Consider the following 20,195-nt stretch of genomic DNA (forward strand, 5'->3'; position numbering starts at 1 on the left):
TTTTGTGCCGGGCGTCACACCCTCGCTGGAAGTGCTTCCTTTGCATTTTGCTTTGGAAGATAGATGCTTGCTGGTGGGAGCTGCACTCCAGGAATGTTACTAGCTATGTTTGGATGTTTGGGAAGAGCCCCAGACCACATTTAGAGTTGTGATCCTGAATGAATCTCTCGAAGACGTTCGCCATCCGTCCATCCCGGCCCGGGGTTCTTAAGATGCCGATTGTAAGTTATTTTGGAATCAGCTCGATTATCTCTCTTTTTTTTTTTTTTGGAAGACGCTGGAAACTACAAGTTCCCTACATTGTGTTACCCAGATCCCCCTTTTCTGCCTCCTCCAGCAGACATGAAAAGACTGTCTGCTTCACTGCAGAGACCATACTAATAAACCAAGTCAGTGAGCAGCAGTGAGCCGCATCTCACTTTCACAGGCTTTATTTTGACAAATGAATGGTCCTTTAGCTGTGCTTCACACGAAACAGACCGCCATTGATTGGATAGTAGTCTTGACTTCACGGCTTCTCTCTTACACACAAACACATCCAGTAAACACATCGGGTGAATATGTACGTATGTGTGTAGTTGTATCTACTTTTATATCCTATTTAATTGTAAATATTTGACTAAATGGTCAGCGAGTGAGCTTTCAGGGAGGATATTGTAGGCGCTGAAAAGTTGATTCAAGACTCGTGCGTCCTTTTGAATCTCATGTGCAAATGAACAGGCTGTCAAAGACCCGCAGAAGAGCTGGATTTTTTTGCACAGGTCAGGGTGAAGCGAGTGTTTTCAGGAAGCTTGACTTGAAAGGACTTTTACTTTTATATAAGTACGATGCAGTGATTTTGGCATGTATGAAGTAAACCCTTGAAACCTCCATGAAGTGGCCAAAAGAATTATCCAGTTCACCGTCACTCTATGCTTCTGCTCATCTGTGCAGAGATATGTGCTGGAACATGGTAAGAATTATAAATCGTGTTATTCGGCAAGCCAATATCTGAAAGGAACAACACACAATCCTAATAGCATGCAGATTTTAGCGATATCTGTTGTTTTTTTGTTTGTTTTTTTTTTTTTTTTGGCTTCGATATGACACCGGCGGACGTCTTCTCGGTCAGAGACAAATTAAAAATACAGTGAGCCCAGCTGGATTTGGCTGGGATGGGTGAGATATAATGACCCAGATCATATGCCATGAATAAACCTGTCATAGAGTTCAAGTCATCACTTTCATCCTGAAGGTCAGAGCACACCAACAGGGTACCGGGGCTGTTCCATTTATTTTGATATACAAACAATTCTTTTGTTTCTATTCTTTTTTTTCTTGGAGAGAAAAACATCTTAGATCCTGTTCTAACAACTCTGCTGAAGACAACAGAATCTTTCAATTATGTGTTGTGTAACTTTATCATTGTTACACATTCAAACAATGGAAGATTGGAGATCAGTTGTTCCACAAAATCCACTAATATATCACATAACCTCATTGTTATAAAGGGGTTGCTGAAAATATACCACCCACTGAACAACAACCCTGGAGGTTGACTCTTTAGACAACAAATAGAACGTGCCCACATTATCTAACTTGTATTATTAGTACGAAAAACAACTGCAGTATCAACAGAATTCAAGTTGACGTGCTGCAGAGCAATACTTCCTGTGTCTGCCAGGGACGTCACTTGACACTTGTCATGTGATAGGCAGCGCCACTCGTGCGTTTTAGCCCCGGGTCAAGGCTATCAAGTCTAGCAGTGGATTATCAAAGAAATGAAATGAGATCAGATTTGGAGTGTGGCGAGTCCAAACGCTTACTTCTATCCAAGCAAAACAGTTGTTGCAAAAGGGAATACCAGTAACGATCAACCCAACGTTGGTTTACACGAGCTTGGTCAAAAAAATAGTGTGATCTGTGAATGGGGAAATCAGTTGTTATTTCAGCCCTTTCCTGGCAAAATAGATATTTTACAAATGTTAAACCGGAAATAAATGAGAGTATATCATCTTAAAGCAAAGTACATTTGTAATGTTTGTGTTGAGCCTTACAAAAATCATTGGATAAATGAAATATAAACAGTAACACTTGTTTAAAAAGTCAGATGGCCAAAGTTCTTCAGACTCCTCTTCAGAAATTTAGCTAATGGTTTTGAATCCCATTCCAAAACATTTAATAATAGTCAACTCAATGATCCACTGGTTCTTTACTTTTCAAGGGCTTGCGAACCTTATGCTTAATTTGGTCGCATTTGTCTTAAACGCAGCTCATAATTTTTGACAATTTAGTCTGAACCAAACCCCCAGACAGGGCTGTAACCACCCTTTTTAAAGCTCTGAGACGCTTGCATCGTGCCTGGATCAGTGTGCACTTGACCACAAAGTCCATTTGTGTTACCGCGGCGATCAGTGAACCATTAACAACATTACTATTCTGAAAGTTGAATAGCGGGTGAATGGAAGGAGGCAATTACACCTGGGCAAGGTACCAAGCAACAAATTTCACCCGCAATGTTCTTGTACATTTCCTACTGGGTTGTTGAGCAGACAAGCTAACAGGGACTGAAATGGTCTCAGCATTGCCTCAAGTTTATTTATTTAGATTTCATCTTATAGCTTTATGTTGGCACGTCTGCCCTTCTAATACGTATCACGTGCCTGCATGCACCTGGATTAACCGCCGGATTAGAAAAAAAAAAAAAAAAAAAAAAAAAAATCTTTTTTTTTTTTGTGGCCTTACTTCGTGTCAAAACATTTTAGTTGCTAGCCATGATTTATCCGCTTGTAATTTTAATCAAATAAAACCACATTTGATATTTGCCTTTTCTTACATCGTAATTTTAAGCTTTTCACTGACCTTTGTTTCGGAGTACAGAGTGAGAAACTCCCGAGGTCACCAAAAATGGTCTATTTTCAACATCTTCCAGCCAACATTTGCCAAACTGTCGACAAAAAAATTAGACCTACCCTATCATTCGGTATGATAAGAAAATGTAAAATCAACAGGCAGGGTACTGTTTTAATTTTTTTCCTGTACAACATGGCATAAAAACAATTAATTCATTTTGAATACATTCAACATAAGTGATATTTGCGATATAGACAGTGGATGGATCACCGGTGGGTCTTGGTTTCACTAAAAAGAAAATTGAAGCAATGTTTGTTGCTGAAACTACATAACATCTCTGCTGTACATCTGCCCTGAGATGAAACTGTTTAGACGTGCCGAGACAAACAAGGTGAAATGTTACATTTATCCCTGACAGACCTCTTGTATACATCGTGGATTTGAAGTCGTGAGGTGTTTTCATTTCACAACATCCTGGCAGACCTTAAAAGATGTGAGAGCAGAGAGGCAAAGAGAGACAAAGGCATTTTTGAAATCAGATGCTGCAAATGGGGAGTGGATACACAAATGAAGATGAACCTACTACTACAAAATGCAGCCTCATTATATGAGACTGAGTTTACGGATAACCAAATGTGGATCTTGATGCATGTCGGTTTTCTTTGTTATATATTACATTTAGAAAGATGAGAGTGCGAGCAAATGTTGTCTGTCATGCTTAGAACAACTGCAGTGAGAATGAAGCCTGCAGAAGAGAAAAGTGTTGGCACATTTGCCGGTTGGAAGGACAGAGAGACGCCCATATTCTGCGGGGTCGGAAAGGTTACATAAACACCGTGTGACTAGGTTAACACAATAATCTCTCCCGTCTTTCCTGGAGAAGAAAGGGGGTTTTGTTGAAGTGCAATGATGACGCCTCTTTGGCTCGTTCTGCCAAATGCTGTTTGGTTTGATTGTAGAGGCTCTGCTTGTCTCTTTGACAGCAAGTGACTTCTGATGTTCAATGTCTCCTTCAAATATGTTGGCAAACCTTGACCTTCCAGTTCTGAATCCATTGTGTTCTGTAGATGTATTTACTCCAGTGGCACTCCTTTACTTGAGTACAGTCATTATTAAAAAGTGGCAAGACGCTGTCACATGTTCATGCATGCAGGAAACACACACAGCCATATTGGAATATTCAGATTAATATACCATCAATTTCACTCTAAAAAAGTTCAGTTGTGTTTTAAGTTAGTTTGTAAAAGCAATTTATCCGTGACTTTTAAATCCAACCTCTTTAAATTTAATATCTAAGATACGCCTCACTGAAACGAGGAATAACCTTTTCATATTTACAATGGATTTACATTAGCAGGTATGGAAATGGAGTGGATATGAGCTAAAAACAATGATGTTTTATTTAAAATAACAAGAAGAAGGAAACAGCTGAAGAACAAAAAGACCTAAAGAGAAGAAGGAATTAAATTAGATGCTCATCACACGCAAGTGGACAGGCGACAGATGGTGAGACAAGAAGAGAAGCAGGGTGCCAATGAATTAGAAGCAGAAGGGGCTGAGTAGACTGATACATTAACAGAGTTAAGGATAATTTGGGCAGGGTAGAGAACTGCAGAGAGACACAAATCAGACAAAGACAGGGATTTAAAGCTGACACACACACTGCACTGGCTCCTTTAACAGTTATCATGTGAAACCATCATAGTCATCGAGGAAACAACTTAAACAAACACATCCTTACTGAATGGGAAGTAAAACCAACATCACCGCAGGAAGGCTAGATTTGAATATAAAGCAGGAAGTGGTAAAAGCAAGAGCTGACACAACATATGTGATCGGCAAAATTGGAAGACAAATTCAAGCCAGAATAAATTATTATCATTCAATAACAGTCCAGATCAGATTTCTTTCAAAACAAAAGCGTACATAGGCGTGGCACCTATTCTCTAAGTCTAAGACTTAACTATGTAAGTGAATGTGTGAGAGCTCCAGTGTCAGGATCTTACTCATCCGCCTCGGTGTTGCATCATGTCAGAATGCGGAACGGCAGACCAGTGCAAACTGTATGCAAATCTGGTTCTTCCAAAATGTCACGTTTTCAATTTTTAAACATCTGTAAACGTCTTTGTTTCGGATTAAAACTGCAATTTTCATGAAATAATGCAGTTCATCCAAAAGCATCATAAAATATCACCACGGTTATGTTCCAGTTTTAGATGAAAGAATCTTCTATGATTGTTTATCCCAGAGCTATTACCTTTAAGAGGCCTCAGAGGTATGTTTATGGCACCAACTGTGTTGATTGTGCAAAAAAAAAAATGAAGTCATAAAATCTATTAAAGATATAAGTAAGATTAGCTCCCTTAAATTACATTTGAGTATAAAAACCCAAGTTCTTCTGATTTCCATCCACCACACTTTTGCTTTTTCTCATTTGCTTTGCATGAAGTTTTGTGGGAACAAGACCATCGAGAACATCAAGAACATTATTTAGTCTGAAGGTGTTAGAGACTGTTACAAGCATTTGTTTGTGCTTAGGGTATTTTACAAGTCAAATGACTAATAACAAGTTACCCGTTTAAAAAGGAAAAGTAAAAGAGAAAAAGAAAAAAACGTCACCCCCCCCCACACACGGATCACCGCAATAAGTAGGGTTCCTGGTTCAGTTTGCTTTTAAACATGTTCTCCTGTTTCCTTAGTTAGTTATCTTGGGATTATCTTTGTGTCTCACACAGTCAAAAAACATGTTGTAGGTTCATGGAAGACTAATTTGTCGTTAGGTGTGAATGATGGAGTGAATATTTGTGTATCTCTGTATGTGGCCCTGTGTGATTGACCTGCAGCTGGCCAAACTTAAACCTCACCTCTCATCCAATGGCAGCTGCCGTATCTCCAGAGCCTTCACTATTTGCAGGATATGTGTATTATATGAGTATGATTTTTACTGTTTTTAACATTGAGGAAAAAAAATTCTATTGAAAGCAGTACACCATGCAACTCGAGACACAAATACACGCACGATCTTCGACCTATTATCACATTATTTTAGTGTTTTAGTGAGATGCTGTAACATCAATCACTGAAAAAAAAGGATAAAAAAAATATAATTATAATTTATGATTATGATTTTAAAAAGTATATATTGTAGAAACCTTAGGTGAATGCCATCACACCCACACAGACACATACTCAGTAGTGCGTGTGCACTCAGCCTGTTAACACAAAGGCTCAATACAGACTTACTCAGGATATGTTTGTGGTTTCCCAAAACTTAGCCTGGCCTATTATGATCAAGCTCCTTTTTGCAGCACATACACGTCAACTCAACTTTCTCTTATAACGCTGGACAGAAAAGCTGCAGCTTAAAGCTCTCTCTTTTTCCACAACCCCAAATATCCATGGGCTCAAACAGTGGGTCATTATGGGGAATGATCAGTGAAAGAGCGCATTGATTTGGGTCGGCGGGGGAAACTCAAAGCCCAACAACAGAGAGCGAACGGCTGAGGGCAGTCACGTATGCATGCATGTATATATGACGCAGAACTTGGAAGTACTGCGTCCCTCAGGATCCCCTACAAAACACCACCCGTTTCCCCAACTGGTAACATAGGTGCTCAGTTGGCCAGATACCTCGCAGCTTGTGTGTGTGTGTGTGTGTGTGTGTGTGTGCATGCTTGCGTGCTCTGTTCAGGGTCCAAATGACAACAGTTATTGCTTAATAAAAGAACCTAAAGGGAGGAAATGTTCTGGTTCAAATTTTCCTCTGCCAAATATCAAACATGGATAAAGCCAATTCCCTTTTGAAGACCTCAGGGAATTGAGGAATGGCTAACTGTGGAAATTTGTTCGGTGAGGTTGTGATGGAAATAAAACCACTCAGCAGTAATGAATGCAGAGTTTATGGGTGAGAGTGGATGAGGACTTGAGACTGAAAGGCCAAAGTTGCCCCACTGGGTTTCGCACAGCCTCACACATTAGGACTGTTTCACTTGCATCGCACTTTGACCTTCAATACTTTGTCATCCACAAGCTCTTAACCTCATACTTCTTGAGAGTCACATATTTCCTAATAACTGCAGCATTTATGACCATCTGATTACATTTGCTTCAGAGAAAATTCCATCTGAGATCAAAATTACATGTTTAAAATGAGAACTATATGCATACAATATAAAGGGAGTTCCTATTTCACATTGTCATCCAACTGACTCATACAGATTCTGTTTTACGACATTTACTTTTACAATATCAGATATGTGAGGGTAAAGTGGCCAGGCTGCTCGGGTCGTGCACAAAAAGCTCAAAAGGACACATTAGTAATCCAGGTCAAAATGATGACCTGTAGTAATCCTTCAATATCATTATATGCATTGTTTACATGTTCCTTGGTTTTATTATAGCACAAGTAATCAACTAATCTCCATAAAACACACTGAATAGTATGTTAGCAACTGTATGAAAACTTAAATTGTGTGTCATAGGTCATGACCTTGTAGCATTACAACAGATAGTTTTGCTCTAATAATGCAATCACTTTTACATTTCAACAAAAACCTATATAAGTGTGGGTAGATTATGCTATCATCCTCATGCAAGGCCAAACTGTAAACATTTAATTTAATTTCCTCCATCTGTAGTGAACTCTTCTTTTGGCTGAATTAGAATTAGTCACCATTAATGGCTGCTAAATCCCTCTGTAAGTGCTGTAAGACAATGATGAACATCCTCACATTAATGAAACCTTCCCTGTGGTTCATCCACAGAGTCTGGCTGTAATTACATTTAATGATCACTTTAGTGAATCCTTCACCATCAGCTACATTGCAGGAAGTAGGGCCAGGTGTTGCTGTCAGTATTCAGTCAAATAAATGGAGGTAAGACAGAAAACCATGTGTTTGTGAATGATTTGATCGTCTCCTCCTCTTCCTGGGGATAAAAAAAGACTAAAACACAGACTGAAGAACAAACACCTGTGAGGAAGGGAGACTTCAGACAGCAGCTTGCCGATATAAGTCTTCACATGCATGCGTATATGCATGAGCGACAGAATATTGGGATTGTATCTGTGATTAAAACAGTCAAGACAAGACAGGATCAGACTGCGACAAACAATTGCAGTCTCTTCCCCCAGGCTGTCAATCTGATGAACTGTAAATAGTCAGGAGTCAGGAAATAAAAACCAAAAACCCATACTGTACATTTCATTTCCACCCTGCTCTTTTGCATTACTGTTGCACATTTTTGTACATATTTGTATCTGTATATATAAGCCTATTTTGTACATGAAACTATTCCTACATTTTTCCTCCCATTTTTTTTTACCTCACTTATTCCCTTCCTTTTACAGTGAGCAATGCCAACCAGGAAACAAATTCCTTTTTCTTTTCGGGCTTGGCCAATAAAAGTAATTCTGATTCTGATTAGGATGCTGTAATAGGAAATTATATGCATCAAATATGACCCGGGTGGTCTTGAAATGGGACCACATTGTTTTGCATGACTTTTTGCAATAATCACCATTTTCACTCTGCAGATTTATTTGATGACATCGCACTGCTAGCAGTAGCTGGTCTATCTCCCTGCCTTTATTGGTTTCCGTTAGGCTACAGTAGGTCATCTTGACAGTGATCTTTGTCACATATCTCAAATCATGTCCTTGACTCTTTGTCACAGTGACAAAAAAAGAAAGATTCCATTATTGTTCAAAATATTACTTTCACTTTGTGCATTAACTACTCGGTCATTTTTAATTTCAAAATGGGTATTTAAGAGTTCAACTAATATGGCGAGCTATCTGTGACTGAGAGAGTGCATGCAAATGACAGAAAAAAACATGGAAAAGAAAAGTTGTTTCAAAGTAAAACTTTTCACCAGTCTTTCTGTGACCCTCCAAGGCTTTACTTGGGCAAACATGTCATGTTTGGCCCGACACAGTTGTTGTACAATGCAAGCCATTACACCATCCTTTCAGCCCCCTCACATATATGCACCTCTTAAAAATGAACAATTGTACAAGACAGTAATCTTGACTCATTTTTGGTGCAATCAGACATGGTTGTGGAGTACATACTTTTTCTCTCTCAAGAAGTCCAACAGATTGTCAAAGAGCAAGGATCAGCACCCATGTCAGCATTGCTAGTTTCAGTTATCCTGCATGATTTGCATATGTTTTGAGTTAGCTTTTGGCCTTTTAGTGTTAAATACAAAGTGTGAATGTTGAATCAGCTTATTCTCAAAATGATGATTTAATAACTGATCACATGTGAATAACAGCAAAGCATTTACACTGAGATGAATGAAACCACTGTCCACAAATGATACAACATGAAGTTTATTGGTACAATTCCACTTAAAGTCCAAACAAGCATAATATCAATTATCTAATAGGGATGTCTGACTGTCCAAGGTGGCCAGTGTTGCGAAATTATGTATTAGTCAGAAACATGTTTAGAAACTGATGACATCTTGAATGATGTGAATTGCAAAAAAAGGTACATGATTACTCGCTAGTGCTTTGTAATACTTTGCGTTCATATGCAGAGAGAGATAATGGATCTGTGTGTTTATTTGTATGGAGTCACTGGGTGTCATAGCCTCAATCAAACAATCCAAATGAAAGTAGAAAGCTTCCAGCAGTTTGGACCCAACCTGAGGAGGAAAGCTGAGCGTTATTCTTAGAGGCTAACCTGTCTGGGCTGATTTTACATTTTAAATGTTTTCAAACAGTGTTTGATTGATTGTGCAACCTTAACTAGTTACACTTGCTTGTAATAAGGATTTCTGCATATATTTCTCATTCACCGCAGCCAGCACACAGACATGATGAGCACTTTTGCAGCCTCCGAGACAAGACACAGCTGCTCCCACACTGTAATAACCTCATTGCCTTCCTTGATACCAACATACTGATTACACTGGGTGGCCTGGTGGTGCTTCTCAAACTCTCCCTGCATTCCTTATACTCTCCCACTGCTATCTGGCACCTTGCCCAAACCTCAAAAATAACTTCCAGCTCTTGATAGGGAAACAGATGTTTGTCATTCAGATGAGTCATTCAGTCACAGAGGGGAACGCTTGATAAACAACGTAATCGGGGAAGTTTTTTTTCAATGTGCTGCTATATTGCGGACAGATTTGGCATCAGGAGGAAACATTGACCCCTGATGTGCAATTCTCTATCATTCAGGTCTTCTTTTCTGAGTGATACTTGTATTAACAACATTAATTGTCAATATTTTTTTCTGCTATGGGGAAGGAAACTGTCACAACGATGTCTCCGGCGGGAGGAACCACAAAATTGGGAACCCAGCCTTCTTAATCAATCTCACTTTTCTGATGCATTATGGGACCTGTCCTAAGCTGTGTTTTGGATCAGTCAAATAGTAATCAGTGACTAATGTTTCAAACTCTGCATGCTAAACCTTATAAAGCCACAATTGTTCATGTATATTTTGTTTTTTCCATCAATTGTTTCAATACTGTGCCCTTTACGGGCGTCCTGGTTTTATTTGGTCAGGCTTTGTCATTCAAACTGTACTGGAACCTATTTATTAACAAAACCACATATTACATTACGAGGTTTTTTAAGTCATTCCTAACAACTGTGGCCTGGGTTTCTATTAATTCTTCTTTGGCTAAGTTGAAATACAGCCGATATCAGGCATCTTTTTTTTAGAGGAAAGGATGCCTGCCACAAGTTCAGACATTTTCTCTGCATGCAAGGCACTACTGTTTGGACATTGCAGACCGATGATGTAAAGGCAAAAAATAAACATAGAGCCAATTGCAAGAACTGTTTCTGAGGAGCAGTTGTGATCACGGATGTTACACTTTGTTCTGAGGACTCAGTCAGAGGATGATTTTTATAATTTTAATCATCTTCATATACATTGCTTATGACATAAATGGTACCTTGGCTATACTCAGTGAGGATAAACCCTTCTTTTTCTTAGAAACGCTTAGGAAATATTTCCTGACAGACTGAACTGGATATTTAAAAAAAAAAACAAAGCCAAAAACCAAAACACTTCAAGACTGTCTCCTTTTTCTTACAGACTTTAGTCCTGATAAATTCTGCTGATGATTCTTTGGAACAAATTCACTCACTGAAAACAGAATTTATTGATCCCAGCAAATAAGCAGGGTTTGTGGGAGTGAGAATTAGTCCCTTGGTTTGAATTACATGTCTCATCAGATCCATCTCGCATGTTCAACTGTCAAGCTCACTCCTGCCCAACTTCACATAACTGCTGTAACCCTGTGAAGGTTAACCTTGGTTTTAAATATGCTCACATGTCACAACAACCCTCCAGCACACAGTGCCTTGGGAACCAGTTTGTAACATGACTCATCAAAAAATGTCAGCCATGCATAATAGGATATATGTGAACTTTTTCTCATGGACTTACCAAGTTACACTCGCAGACACATAAAGTAACTAACTGTGGGCTAGATAGTTGCATTGGGCTCATAAAAACATATCGGAATACAATATTATTGAGCTAAAATTGTTTTGAATTATGTTGAGCTCTCAATCCACATGCCAGTCTCCTGCTACTTTTATCACTCACCTCACCGTTAGCGTTATGATACAACCTGCGTCCTAATGTAAAATACAATACTTTTTTGCGGCTACATTGAATTAAATGCTGTGGTAAATTAAGACTTAAAGGTCCTTAAAGAACCTTAAAATTAGTTCATAATCGTTTGCTTTTCTTCCTTATCGTTATACCAGCTTGAGCAACAAATAAACAAGATGCTAGTCACGCTGTTTACATAATAATCGGCCATACACAACTCCAGTTCACGGCTACCGGAAGTGACGACTTTTTCAAACAATAACCAATAATATAAGTCAGGATAGCAAAAAAAGAGGAAAGGCACACATGTAGCAAAAAGCCGTTGGTAGGTCTCCTTGAAGGACAGCCTGGAGGCGATTTATGTTTGCTGAGTGTGATATCTTGAAAACAATACGAACTTCGATAAGGGCTTTGCTCGTCGTCCTGAGGACGAGCCCGCGGGTCGTGTGATCAGTTGGACCTGCGCATCCACTTGATCAGTTCACACGCTTCACTGTTGCTCTATTTAAAGAGACAACATGTCATACGGTCTGGTCAGACGGGAGTCAGTAGAGACGGAGATGCACAAGTCGGAAGACAACGGGAAAACATTCGTTTATACAAAGAAGAGGGGCTACGATGTCACCCGTAACCCCCGCCTCAGTAAAGTAAGTGTATCTGCTCACAGAACAGTTTCATCTCGTTCCTGTCAATTGAAAGGCTTCCCTTGCTAGCCGTTGCCTTCAAGCACCGTAGGAAATTCTGAAAAGCATCAACAAAGTGACCAAAACCATGGCAATAAACGAGAGGAATTTAATTTTATTTTTCTGTCTGGACTGAGATACAATTCTTCCACAAACGACCAACTTTAGCTTCCATACACCCTTTGTGAAAACTTGTGAAATTTTAATTTCAAAGACGTATATTTGTTGCTAGCTAAAGCATTCGAGGATCTCCCTCTTTGCACAACTCCATTTACTTGACTTATTTAAAATAAACTATAGTTGTACTGTCTAGCTTTATACTCGCACGGTGCTCTCTCTCTCTCTATCTGTCTGTTTGTTTGTTTCTCTCTCTCTCTCTCTCTCTCTCTCTCTCTCTCTCTTTCCCTGGCCAGTGCCGGCGTCTGTTGCTGTGGAGGAGCAGGTGAACGCAGCATTAGCCTGGAGGTTTAGGTATCAGCTTTAGACGCAGATATATTTAGACTTAAAGAGACCAAACTCCGCAAGGGCTGAGGGGGAGGAAGCTTTTGTTGCTGTTGACTTGTCACGTACCGTTTACACGCTGTTGCTGTCCAGTTTTCGTGAATTGTTGTACACCACCGTTGCTATTTTACAGTGACGCAGCATTTTCCAAGTCGCTGTTGTGAAACTTGTCAGTTAAGGAAGTGTCAGTTAAGACCGTCACTAACTTTCCGAATGTAATTTCAAAACTATTGACTTTTTATACATTATTTACAGACACAGAAATGAGGAACAATGGGAGGAGGTTTCTATCAAAGGCTGCGAATAATGCAATAGATCATGAGAAGGAGTGGCTGTCAGTGTCGGGAAACTCCTGTTACTGTACTCTGCCTGACCTCATGTATTATTTCCCATGTTGCATCTATACAGTTCACAATAGAGTCCCTGCAGCCTTTGAGCCTTTCCAGTGTTTTCTCCAGGTTTCAGTGGTTGAACTGGGCCCCAGAGGTCATCAATCCAGCGCATAGTGACAACGCCTCTGTCCATGGTGCTGACTGACCACCAAAACAACTGTCTGGAATCAGCCTGGGTCACTTATGTCAAGTGTGTGCAAGGCTCTTGAAAGACCTAAACAAAATACGATTTTGCTCAATTCACTTGTGAAGTGGGACATTTCTCTTAGGAGACAGATCTCTGTTGTAATGAATGTAAACCAATACTCTGATAATATTTGTGTAATCCTACTTATTCTGTGATAAATATCAGGGGCAGAGGTGATAGTGTTTGTGAAGCTGTGTAACTTTTTATTTACTCCTTTTAAGTGCATATATTTATATTTTTAACTTAAAACAATGAAGCTGCTTGCTGCATTGGCTGCCATGCCAGGATGTCACCAATGGGTCGATGAGTGAGACGGGAAAGATAGAGCAGGCTAGTGTCTTGGGCCATGAATGGTGCTGAACTGATGGCTACACAGAACTCTGTTTGTTTGGAAGGTTAATGAGTCTTCCCCTGAGTCCACCACGTGTTGCAAATGGGCCCTGCATATTTGTTTTCAGTCACTCATGAGCATTTAGTGTTGTGAGTCAGGTGAGTTCTGGCTAAGGTGAACAAATTAGGACACCCTTTGATAAGCCCCTGTGTTCTTCGCTGCTGTTAACCACTGATATCATGAAGAGAATAAGCAAATAATTAGTTTTGGTTAATAAATGCTGCAAGTAATCAATGTCTGATAAACCTACACATGTGGCAGGGTGTTCGCTTTATTTCACGGCAATACAAAGCAGGTTCTGTTCTTGCAGCCTCAGGGCAGAATTTATAGGAAAAAAAACACTCCTGATTTCAGAGGCACATCTTCATACAAATTGATATATTTCATAGTTTAATCAGCAAGAATCTTGAATAGCAATCTGCAGCACCTATTGTGTGAGCACTAATACTTACTGGTATTATGTCACTATTAATATTGTTTGATTGAGGTATCATATCATGGATATTTTGAAATATTTGGAGTAAATCAGCCTGTTAGATTTAAATTCAACCCTCACATGATAAGGACATTTTGAAGTGGCTTTTGTAGTGGCTCAGACTTGGCCTCTCAAACTGCTGTTCCAGTCTTTGCCTTCAATTTACTGTAGTCCCTTCAGTTCACTTTCCCCTCCTTTATTCATATAGTTTTTCTCGTAAGTGGTATAAAGAGTGATGTTATAATAGCCACAGTTTGCTTTGTCTTTTTTTTTTTTTTTTTTTTTTATGAGGAGCCATTTAGTGTCATTTTAAAGCTGAATATTCTAATGAGTTCCCAATATGTGCTGCTGTTATGTCTTACAAAAGGGAGAATTGATGAGATTAAATACTTGTGAATGAAACTATCTATATTTTTATTTGTATTGAATGTTATAGTTTGGGTCTTTGACGCATGGTTATGTCACTGTTGTGCACAGTGTGCTGGAAAAACAGATACTTTGCTGAATCTGTTCCCATTTTCTGTCTGATCAATCTGACCTACTCAGTGGTTGTGACTCAAAACACATGCCCTCTGCCTGGGTTTAGTGATTGGAGGAAAAAGGTTTCTTTGCAGGCAGGTGAAGCCTCCACTGTCAGCCCTGGGTATGAACCTGGGAGAGGAAATTAGATGAGAAGGTAGGAAATGACTGCTAAAGCGTGTTAGCTGTCAGGCACAGGCAGGCTTCTGTGACTCAGGCAGTGGCACATTGTTGCCCTCCTCCTGATTTCAGCGAGCCCTGGGGATGAGGTTTGTTTACCTCCCTCAGCTGGCTCACTTCAACTCTAATGGGCGAGTCACAGCACAACCTGCTAATTGATGCTGAGGGACGCAACGCTAAAAGCACTCTGTCCTCTCATTGGTCGACTTCGATTTCCTTTTAATCTCTCTCAGTACCCATAAACACACACATACACACATACATGTATAAATTTGCGGCTGAAGTATGTACCTATGGCTTCAACTTACTCTCTGGTTAACACTGCCTCTCCAGAGGTGAAACCGGATATTATAGGTGTGTTTTGTGTGTGCCCACTGTGCAATAAAGAGATCAAGTGGAGTACAAGGTATAGAAAGGGTTCTCTGTAGTGTGGACGAGAGCGCTGGCCATGGTCCACAGACGTTCTCTGTCTCCCTGCTTGATCACACGTTAATGAGGCATCTGTGTGAATCCTGGCCTTAACTACATCTCTCTGACGCTAGTTCCGCCTGCTGCTGCCCTGAGAAACAACAACAACAACAAACTCTCCTGAAAAAAAACGGCCAATCAGGGATGGTGTTTCACCTTAAATACTGAACTTAGCACTTGGTGTATTGCTGGCCAACAGATGCCCATTCACTGGCTTGGTACTAAAGTCAACAGATGCAGTCAGTAATAAAGCTTAGGCAGCTCCAGTCTGCTTGTGTTCTGCTGATTAGGTTTTATAGAAACTGTCAACTGAGTAGATTTAACCTGTTTGCACTAAGGTGATAAGACTATTATTGAAGCTCGCCAACAAAGTATTCCAATATATTGGGCTCAGAGGAAATAGCTGATACCTCCCCAAAACCATACTTTGTCTCCTAACTTATAAAAATAACATTTCACTTAACTTCAAAAATCACTAATACCATGCCTTATTTAAGCCTACAAATGGCAGACAAAATGGGGAACCAGTGCCCAGACAGTGCTGCTGTTGGAATCCCAAGTTTTAACCGCAGACTCCAGATTAGACTTTACAACACGGTCTGATTCGACTCAAGAATTATTATTCATGGTGAGCACTGAAGAAATACTAAATCTGATTGGGCATGGAGGATGTGCTGGTATGCTAAATGGCAACTGTCTGCAGTAACTGGAAGTCATAGAATTACTCTGGTTTGGCTGATGTGCTCATTGACTTGTACTCAGAGACTTTTTTCTCTCCCAACCAGACTTGCATTTTCCAACTGAAATGATTTTGGCAGTAAATAACAAAATCCAATAAATATGTCCATCTTTCCAGTCTGCAATGCAGGGTATTCTTTCTGTTTGTAACACTTTCTTACTGTTTTGGGGTGGGTTTTGCATCATGTTTTATTTGTTTCCATGCAATGACTGACCTGCTGAGCTTTTCACACGAAACATAATGTACTCCAGGCGGACTGTGTCTCTTGGGCCTGTAAAGCTTTCATAATCGTGCACTCTCATCGAATTATGTCACAATTGTTAAAAGATGCCATTGGACTCCAGAGAAAATTGCTAGATCACCTTGGCACTACCATGTGCCAGAGTAGTCTGGAACTTTGATTCTTCCTGAGTCATAATGTCAACATGAAACAGGGACAAAGTTTGTTTTTTGAAAACAAATAATTTAGAAGTGTCCTCATGAGTTTTGTGTGTTTTATCAACCATTTGTCTGTACTAGTCAAGGTTTCATGGATTTATTCAATCGGTCTGTCAACTCTGTGGTTCTGCATTCTCCCCACGGCCTCTTTTTTGGTGGGAAATACTGTGGTGGATGTTCTGGATGACTGAGCTGTTGCTCTTAAAAGAGTCACATGTCAGTTGAACATATTAATGAGATTTTATCCAGTGCTAAATCGCATAACAAAATCTATACAGATAAGAAATTTCTACAAGCCTGAAGTTGGAAGTGTGATACCAGTTTTGCAGAAAGAGCTTTCTTGATCACACGGATTAATATTCTTTTGCACATTCCTCTGTGAGTGTTTTGGTTTTAATTGGCTTGGCATGAAAGTGCTTTATGTAGGATATATAGTCTTTTGTAAAAAAATTATCAAATTAGTTTAACATGGTCTGCACCAATTCCTGACAAAACCTGCTATCTTTTATGTCAAATGTAAACTAAAATGACTTCCATATTTTGTGCGATATTGTTGTGCTTTCAATAGATAGAAATCAGTTGGACATTATTCTCCATAAATGAGAACTATTCTCTCTTAATGTCTTTTTTTCAACTTCAGTCTAAATATATTTAAACTATGAGATGAAATTCCGTGCTTGAATGTCAGTGACTGCCAATTTCAGCCATAATTGTGTGAATATAGTTGCCATGAAATAAGTAGCGTTCCACCATTATCTTTGACACTGCAATACTGTCTACATTTGTGCTGAAATATGTGGAATTGTGTCTTCGAATAAGACAGGCTATTTACGGCAAAAAAGGTGGATTGACAGTGACTGTGTGAGACTGATGATGTTGACAGTTGGATTGAAAGCCTTCATTTAACTGGGGGGTGAAAAAGGTACAAATGTCTCTGTGTGTGGGCTAATGGCAAAGCAGCTGCACATGCCGATCCCTCTCACTAGGTGGACCGCAGGGCTCAGTGGATAATGTCTGTACAATGTACGTATATGTGTATGTGTATGTGTATGTGTGTGTGAGTTGGTTGGCCCAGGTGTGGCCAGGTGTGCCAGGTCAACAGCAAGCAATGCTGGTGGCCAGACATTCCTATGATAGACTGGAGTGTATCAGCCAGACAGAAAGAGAGTGCACCCTGGTTCCCCTCCAGCAATTAGCTCACTAGCTTGAGCTGTACATACACACAACTCACAGACACCAAATGGAGACAAGTTTAGCTTAAATAGCTTGGTGACTGGCAAACAAGTGTGGGCTTTTGTCAACGTATTCCTGAAGAAAAAAAGACTTGTAATATGACCATGATCGGTATCCATTGAACTGTCTTTCTGCACACACAGTTAATAATGGTGTTTATTCAGCAGCAGTTTCATCTTAATGGGCCTACCGACCTACCTTTTTTTTTTTGTGTGCAAGTTCTCATTCATGACAAGAGACAACGGAGAAGCCATTTACCAGCCTCAGACAAGAGGGAGACAGCCTTAGCCTCATCACTGTCCTATGAAGCCCCTCTCAAGTATTCTACCTCTCTCGGCTCTCCCCTTATCCTCAATGGCTCTTTTTGTTCTTTTGCGAGCTGGAGATCTTGGTCTGTTTAAACAGTGATTCAGCTGTAAGAGTTTAAGACAGTTGAGTTTTTTGTTTCAACATTCTGCAGTTTATGGTAAATATGGTTTTTCCCAAAGTCAAAAATATGTTATTGGTTTAACTGATACCATCTGTATCTATCTTTTGTATTCATTCATAGAAGAAAAAGGGTAGGGCTGTGTGTAAAGAAATGTAAAGCATATCGTGCATGTATATTTTTCTTTGGAACATTATTATCATTATCCAGGGCCAATCCCTTCATGGCAAAATGAATAGTTTTCTCAGATAAGAAAGTCTTTATGGAAGGGGAATTGATTTCTCTTTCTTTTGAAAATCTGCTTTTAGGATTGCATGTTTTCCATCGTGGATACTATACTCTTTATAACTCAGCATCTCAAGAGGCTGCGTCTCTTGAGATTTCATTGATCTGGTTAATGCCTTGTGGTTTTCTCTGTACAGAATATTACTGATATAAAATGCTCAATCAGATCTAATCTAATCGGAATCCACTGATTTCAGAATAGATTTTTTTGACACCCAGAAGAAAACAAATAGTTGCAATATTCAGCCATAGTTTTGGGATCTTTTAGGTGAACAGAACCCAAGAGTCAGAACTGATGGAGTAAGAGGCTATTTCAGTGTTTCCTGCTAGATGTGTTGTTAATTGAGCACACCCTTCCTTCACGACATACCCTACGTCATAGCAGCTAGGTTTACTGATGTTAATAGTCAGATATATTTGGATTCACTGAGTATATAAATGCATATTAGCAGTGCAACAGATGATTTTGGTTAGTGCTCAGCAGTTGTCCTGTTGACTTGGCTCACAGTTATTTATACAACACCAAATATCTGGTTCCTTTGCATACAGAGCAAGTCTAAGGGAAATTAAAGTTAACCATTGGTTATTTGATTGGACCTTCATTTGACCAAAAATGAGACTGGTATTAATACACCCTTCTGTTGGGTACTTGAGTTGGCGAAACAGCATTCAGGTGCATTTTCACCGCAAGGTACAACAACTTGACAAAGTAGCGATAAAACAATGTAGAAATACATTCCCATAACAACATAATAGCCACTTGACTCGAGATTTTCTGTACAAATGAATGAGTCGTCTAATACTTGAAAACCAACACCTCTATAGTGGAAACACAGTGACAACCTTGAGGAGGCGGACATGATCATTGTTGAACATGAAATATATACAGTCAGGCCCAGAAATATTTGGACAGTAAAACAAGTTTTGTTATTTTAGCTGTTTATGAAAACATATTCAGGATACAATTACATAATCAATGTGGGCTTAAAGTGCAGAGTCCCAGCTGTAATTTGAGAATATTCACATCCAAAATAGAGCAAGGGATTAGGAATTACAGCTCTTTGATACGTATCCGCCTCTTTTTCAAGGGACCAAAAGTAATTGGACAATTGCCTCAGAAGGCTGCAAAAAAATAACAAGGCTGCATGGGCTCTTCCCTCAGTAACCTATCATCAATTAAGCAGTTAAAAGGTCTGGAGTTGATTCCAGGCGTTTGCATTTGGAAGCTGTTGCTGTGAACATGTGGTCATGGGAGCTCTCTCATGCATGGTTTCCAATGACACTGGGTCACTTGTGTTTATTGATGATGTGACAAAAGACAGAAGCAGCTGGGGAATTCTGAAGTGTATAGGGATATACTTTCTGTTCAGTTTTAACCAAATGCAGCAAAGTTAATTGAACGGCACTTCACAGTACAGATGGGCAATGATCCAAAACATACTGCAAAAGCAACCAAGGAGTTTTTTAAAGGAAAGAAGTGAAGTATTCTGCAATGGCTGAGTCAATCACCAGATCTAACCCAATCGAGCACATATTTCACTTGCTTAAGACAAAACCTAAGGCAGAAAGACCCACAAAAAGCAACCACTGAAGACAGCTACAGTAAAAGCCTGGCAAAGCATCACAAAGGAAGAAACACAGAGTTTGGTGATGCTCATGGGTTCCAGACTTCAGGCAGTTAATGCCTGCAAAGGATTCTCAACAAAATATTGAAAAGTAACATTTTACTTAGGGTTATGTTTATTTGTCCAATTACTTTTGAGACCCTTAAATGGGTAGTGTTTGTATGAAAATAGCTACAATTCCTACATCTTTAATCAACCTATTGAATTAAACCTCAAGGTCTGTACTTCAATTCCATTGAAG

The 20,195-nt window shown here is 39.5% G+C and overlaps 1 protein-coding gene across 1 annotated transcript in view; it reads left to right on the forward strand.

The window, feature by feature from the left end:
• The first annotated feature begins 11,800 nt into the window (after positions 1-11,800).
• The window catches only part of me1 (malic enzyme 1, NADP(+)-dependent, cytosolic), a 71,290-nt gene continuing 62,895 nt past the window's right edge, over positions 11,801-20,195 (forward strand). The window contains exon 1 of the mRNA XM_086154669.1: positions 11,801-12,058. Within this exon, the coding sequence (XP_086010795.1) occupies positions 11,930-12,058 (129 nt within the window). The 5' untranslated portion in view covers positions 11,801-11,929. The remainder of the gene's footprint in view (positions 12,059-20,195) is intronic.

Source organism: Fistularia commersonii, chromosome 11, assembly GCF_037954325.1.
Source record: "Fistularia commersonii isolate RoL2024-O1a breed Wild chromosome 11, RoL_Fcom_v1.0, whole genome shotgun sequence".
NCBI classification, from domain to species: Eukaryota; Metazoa; Chordata; class Actinopteri; order Syngnathiformes; family Fistulariidae; genus Fistularia; species Fistularia commersonii.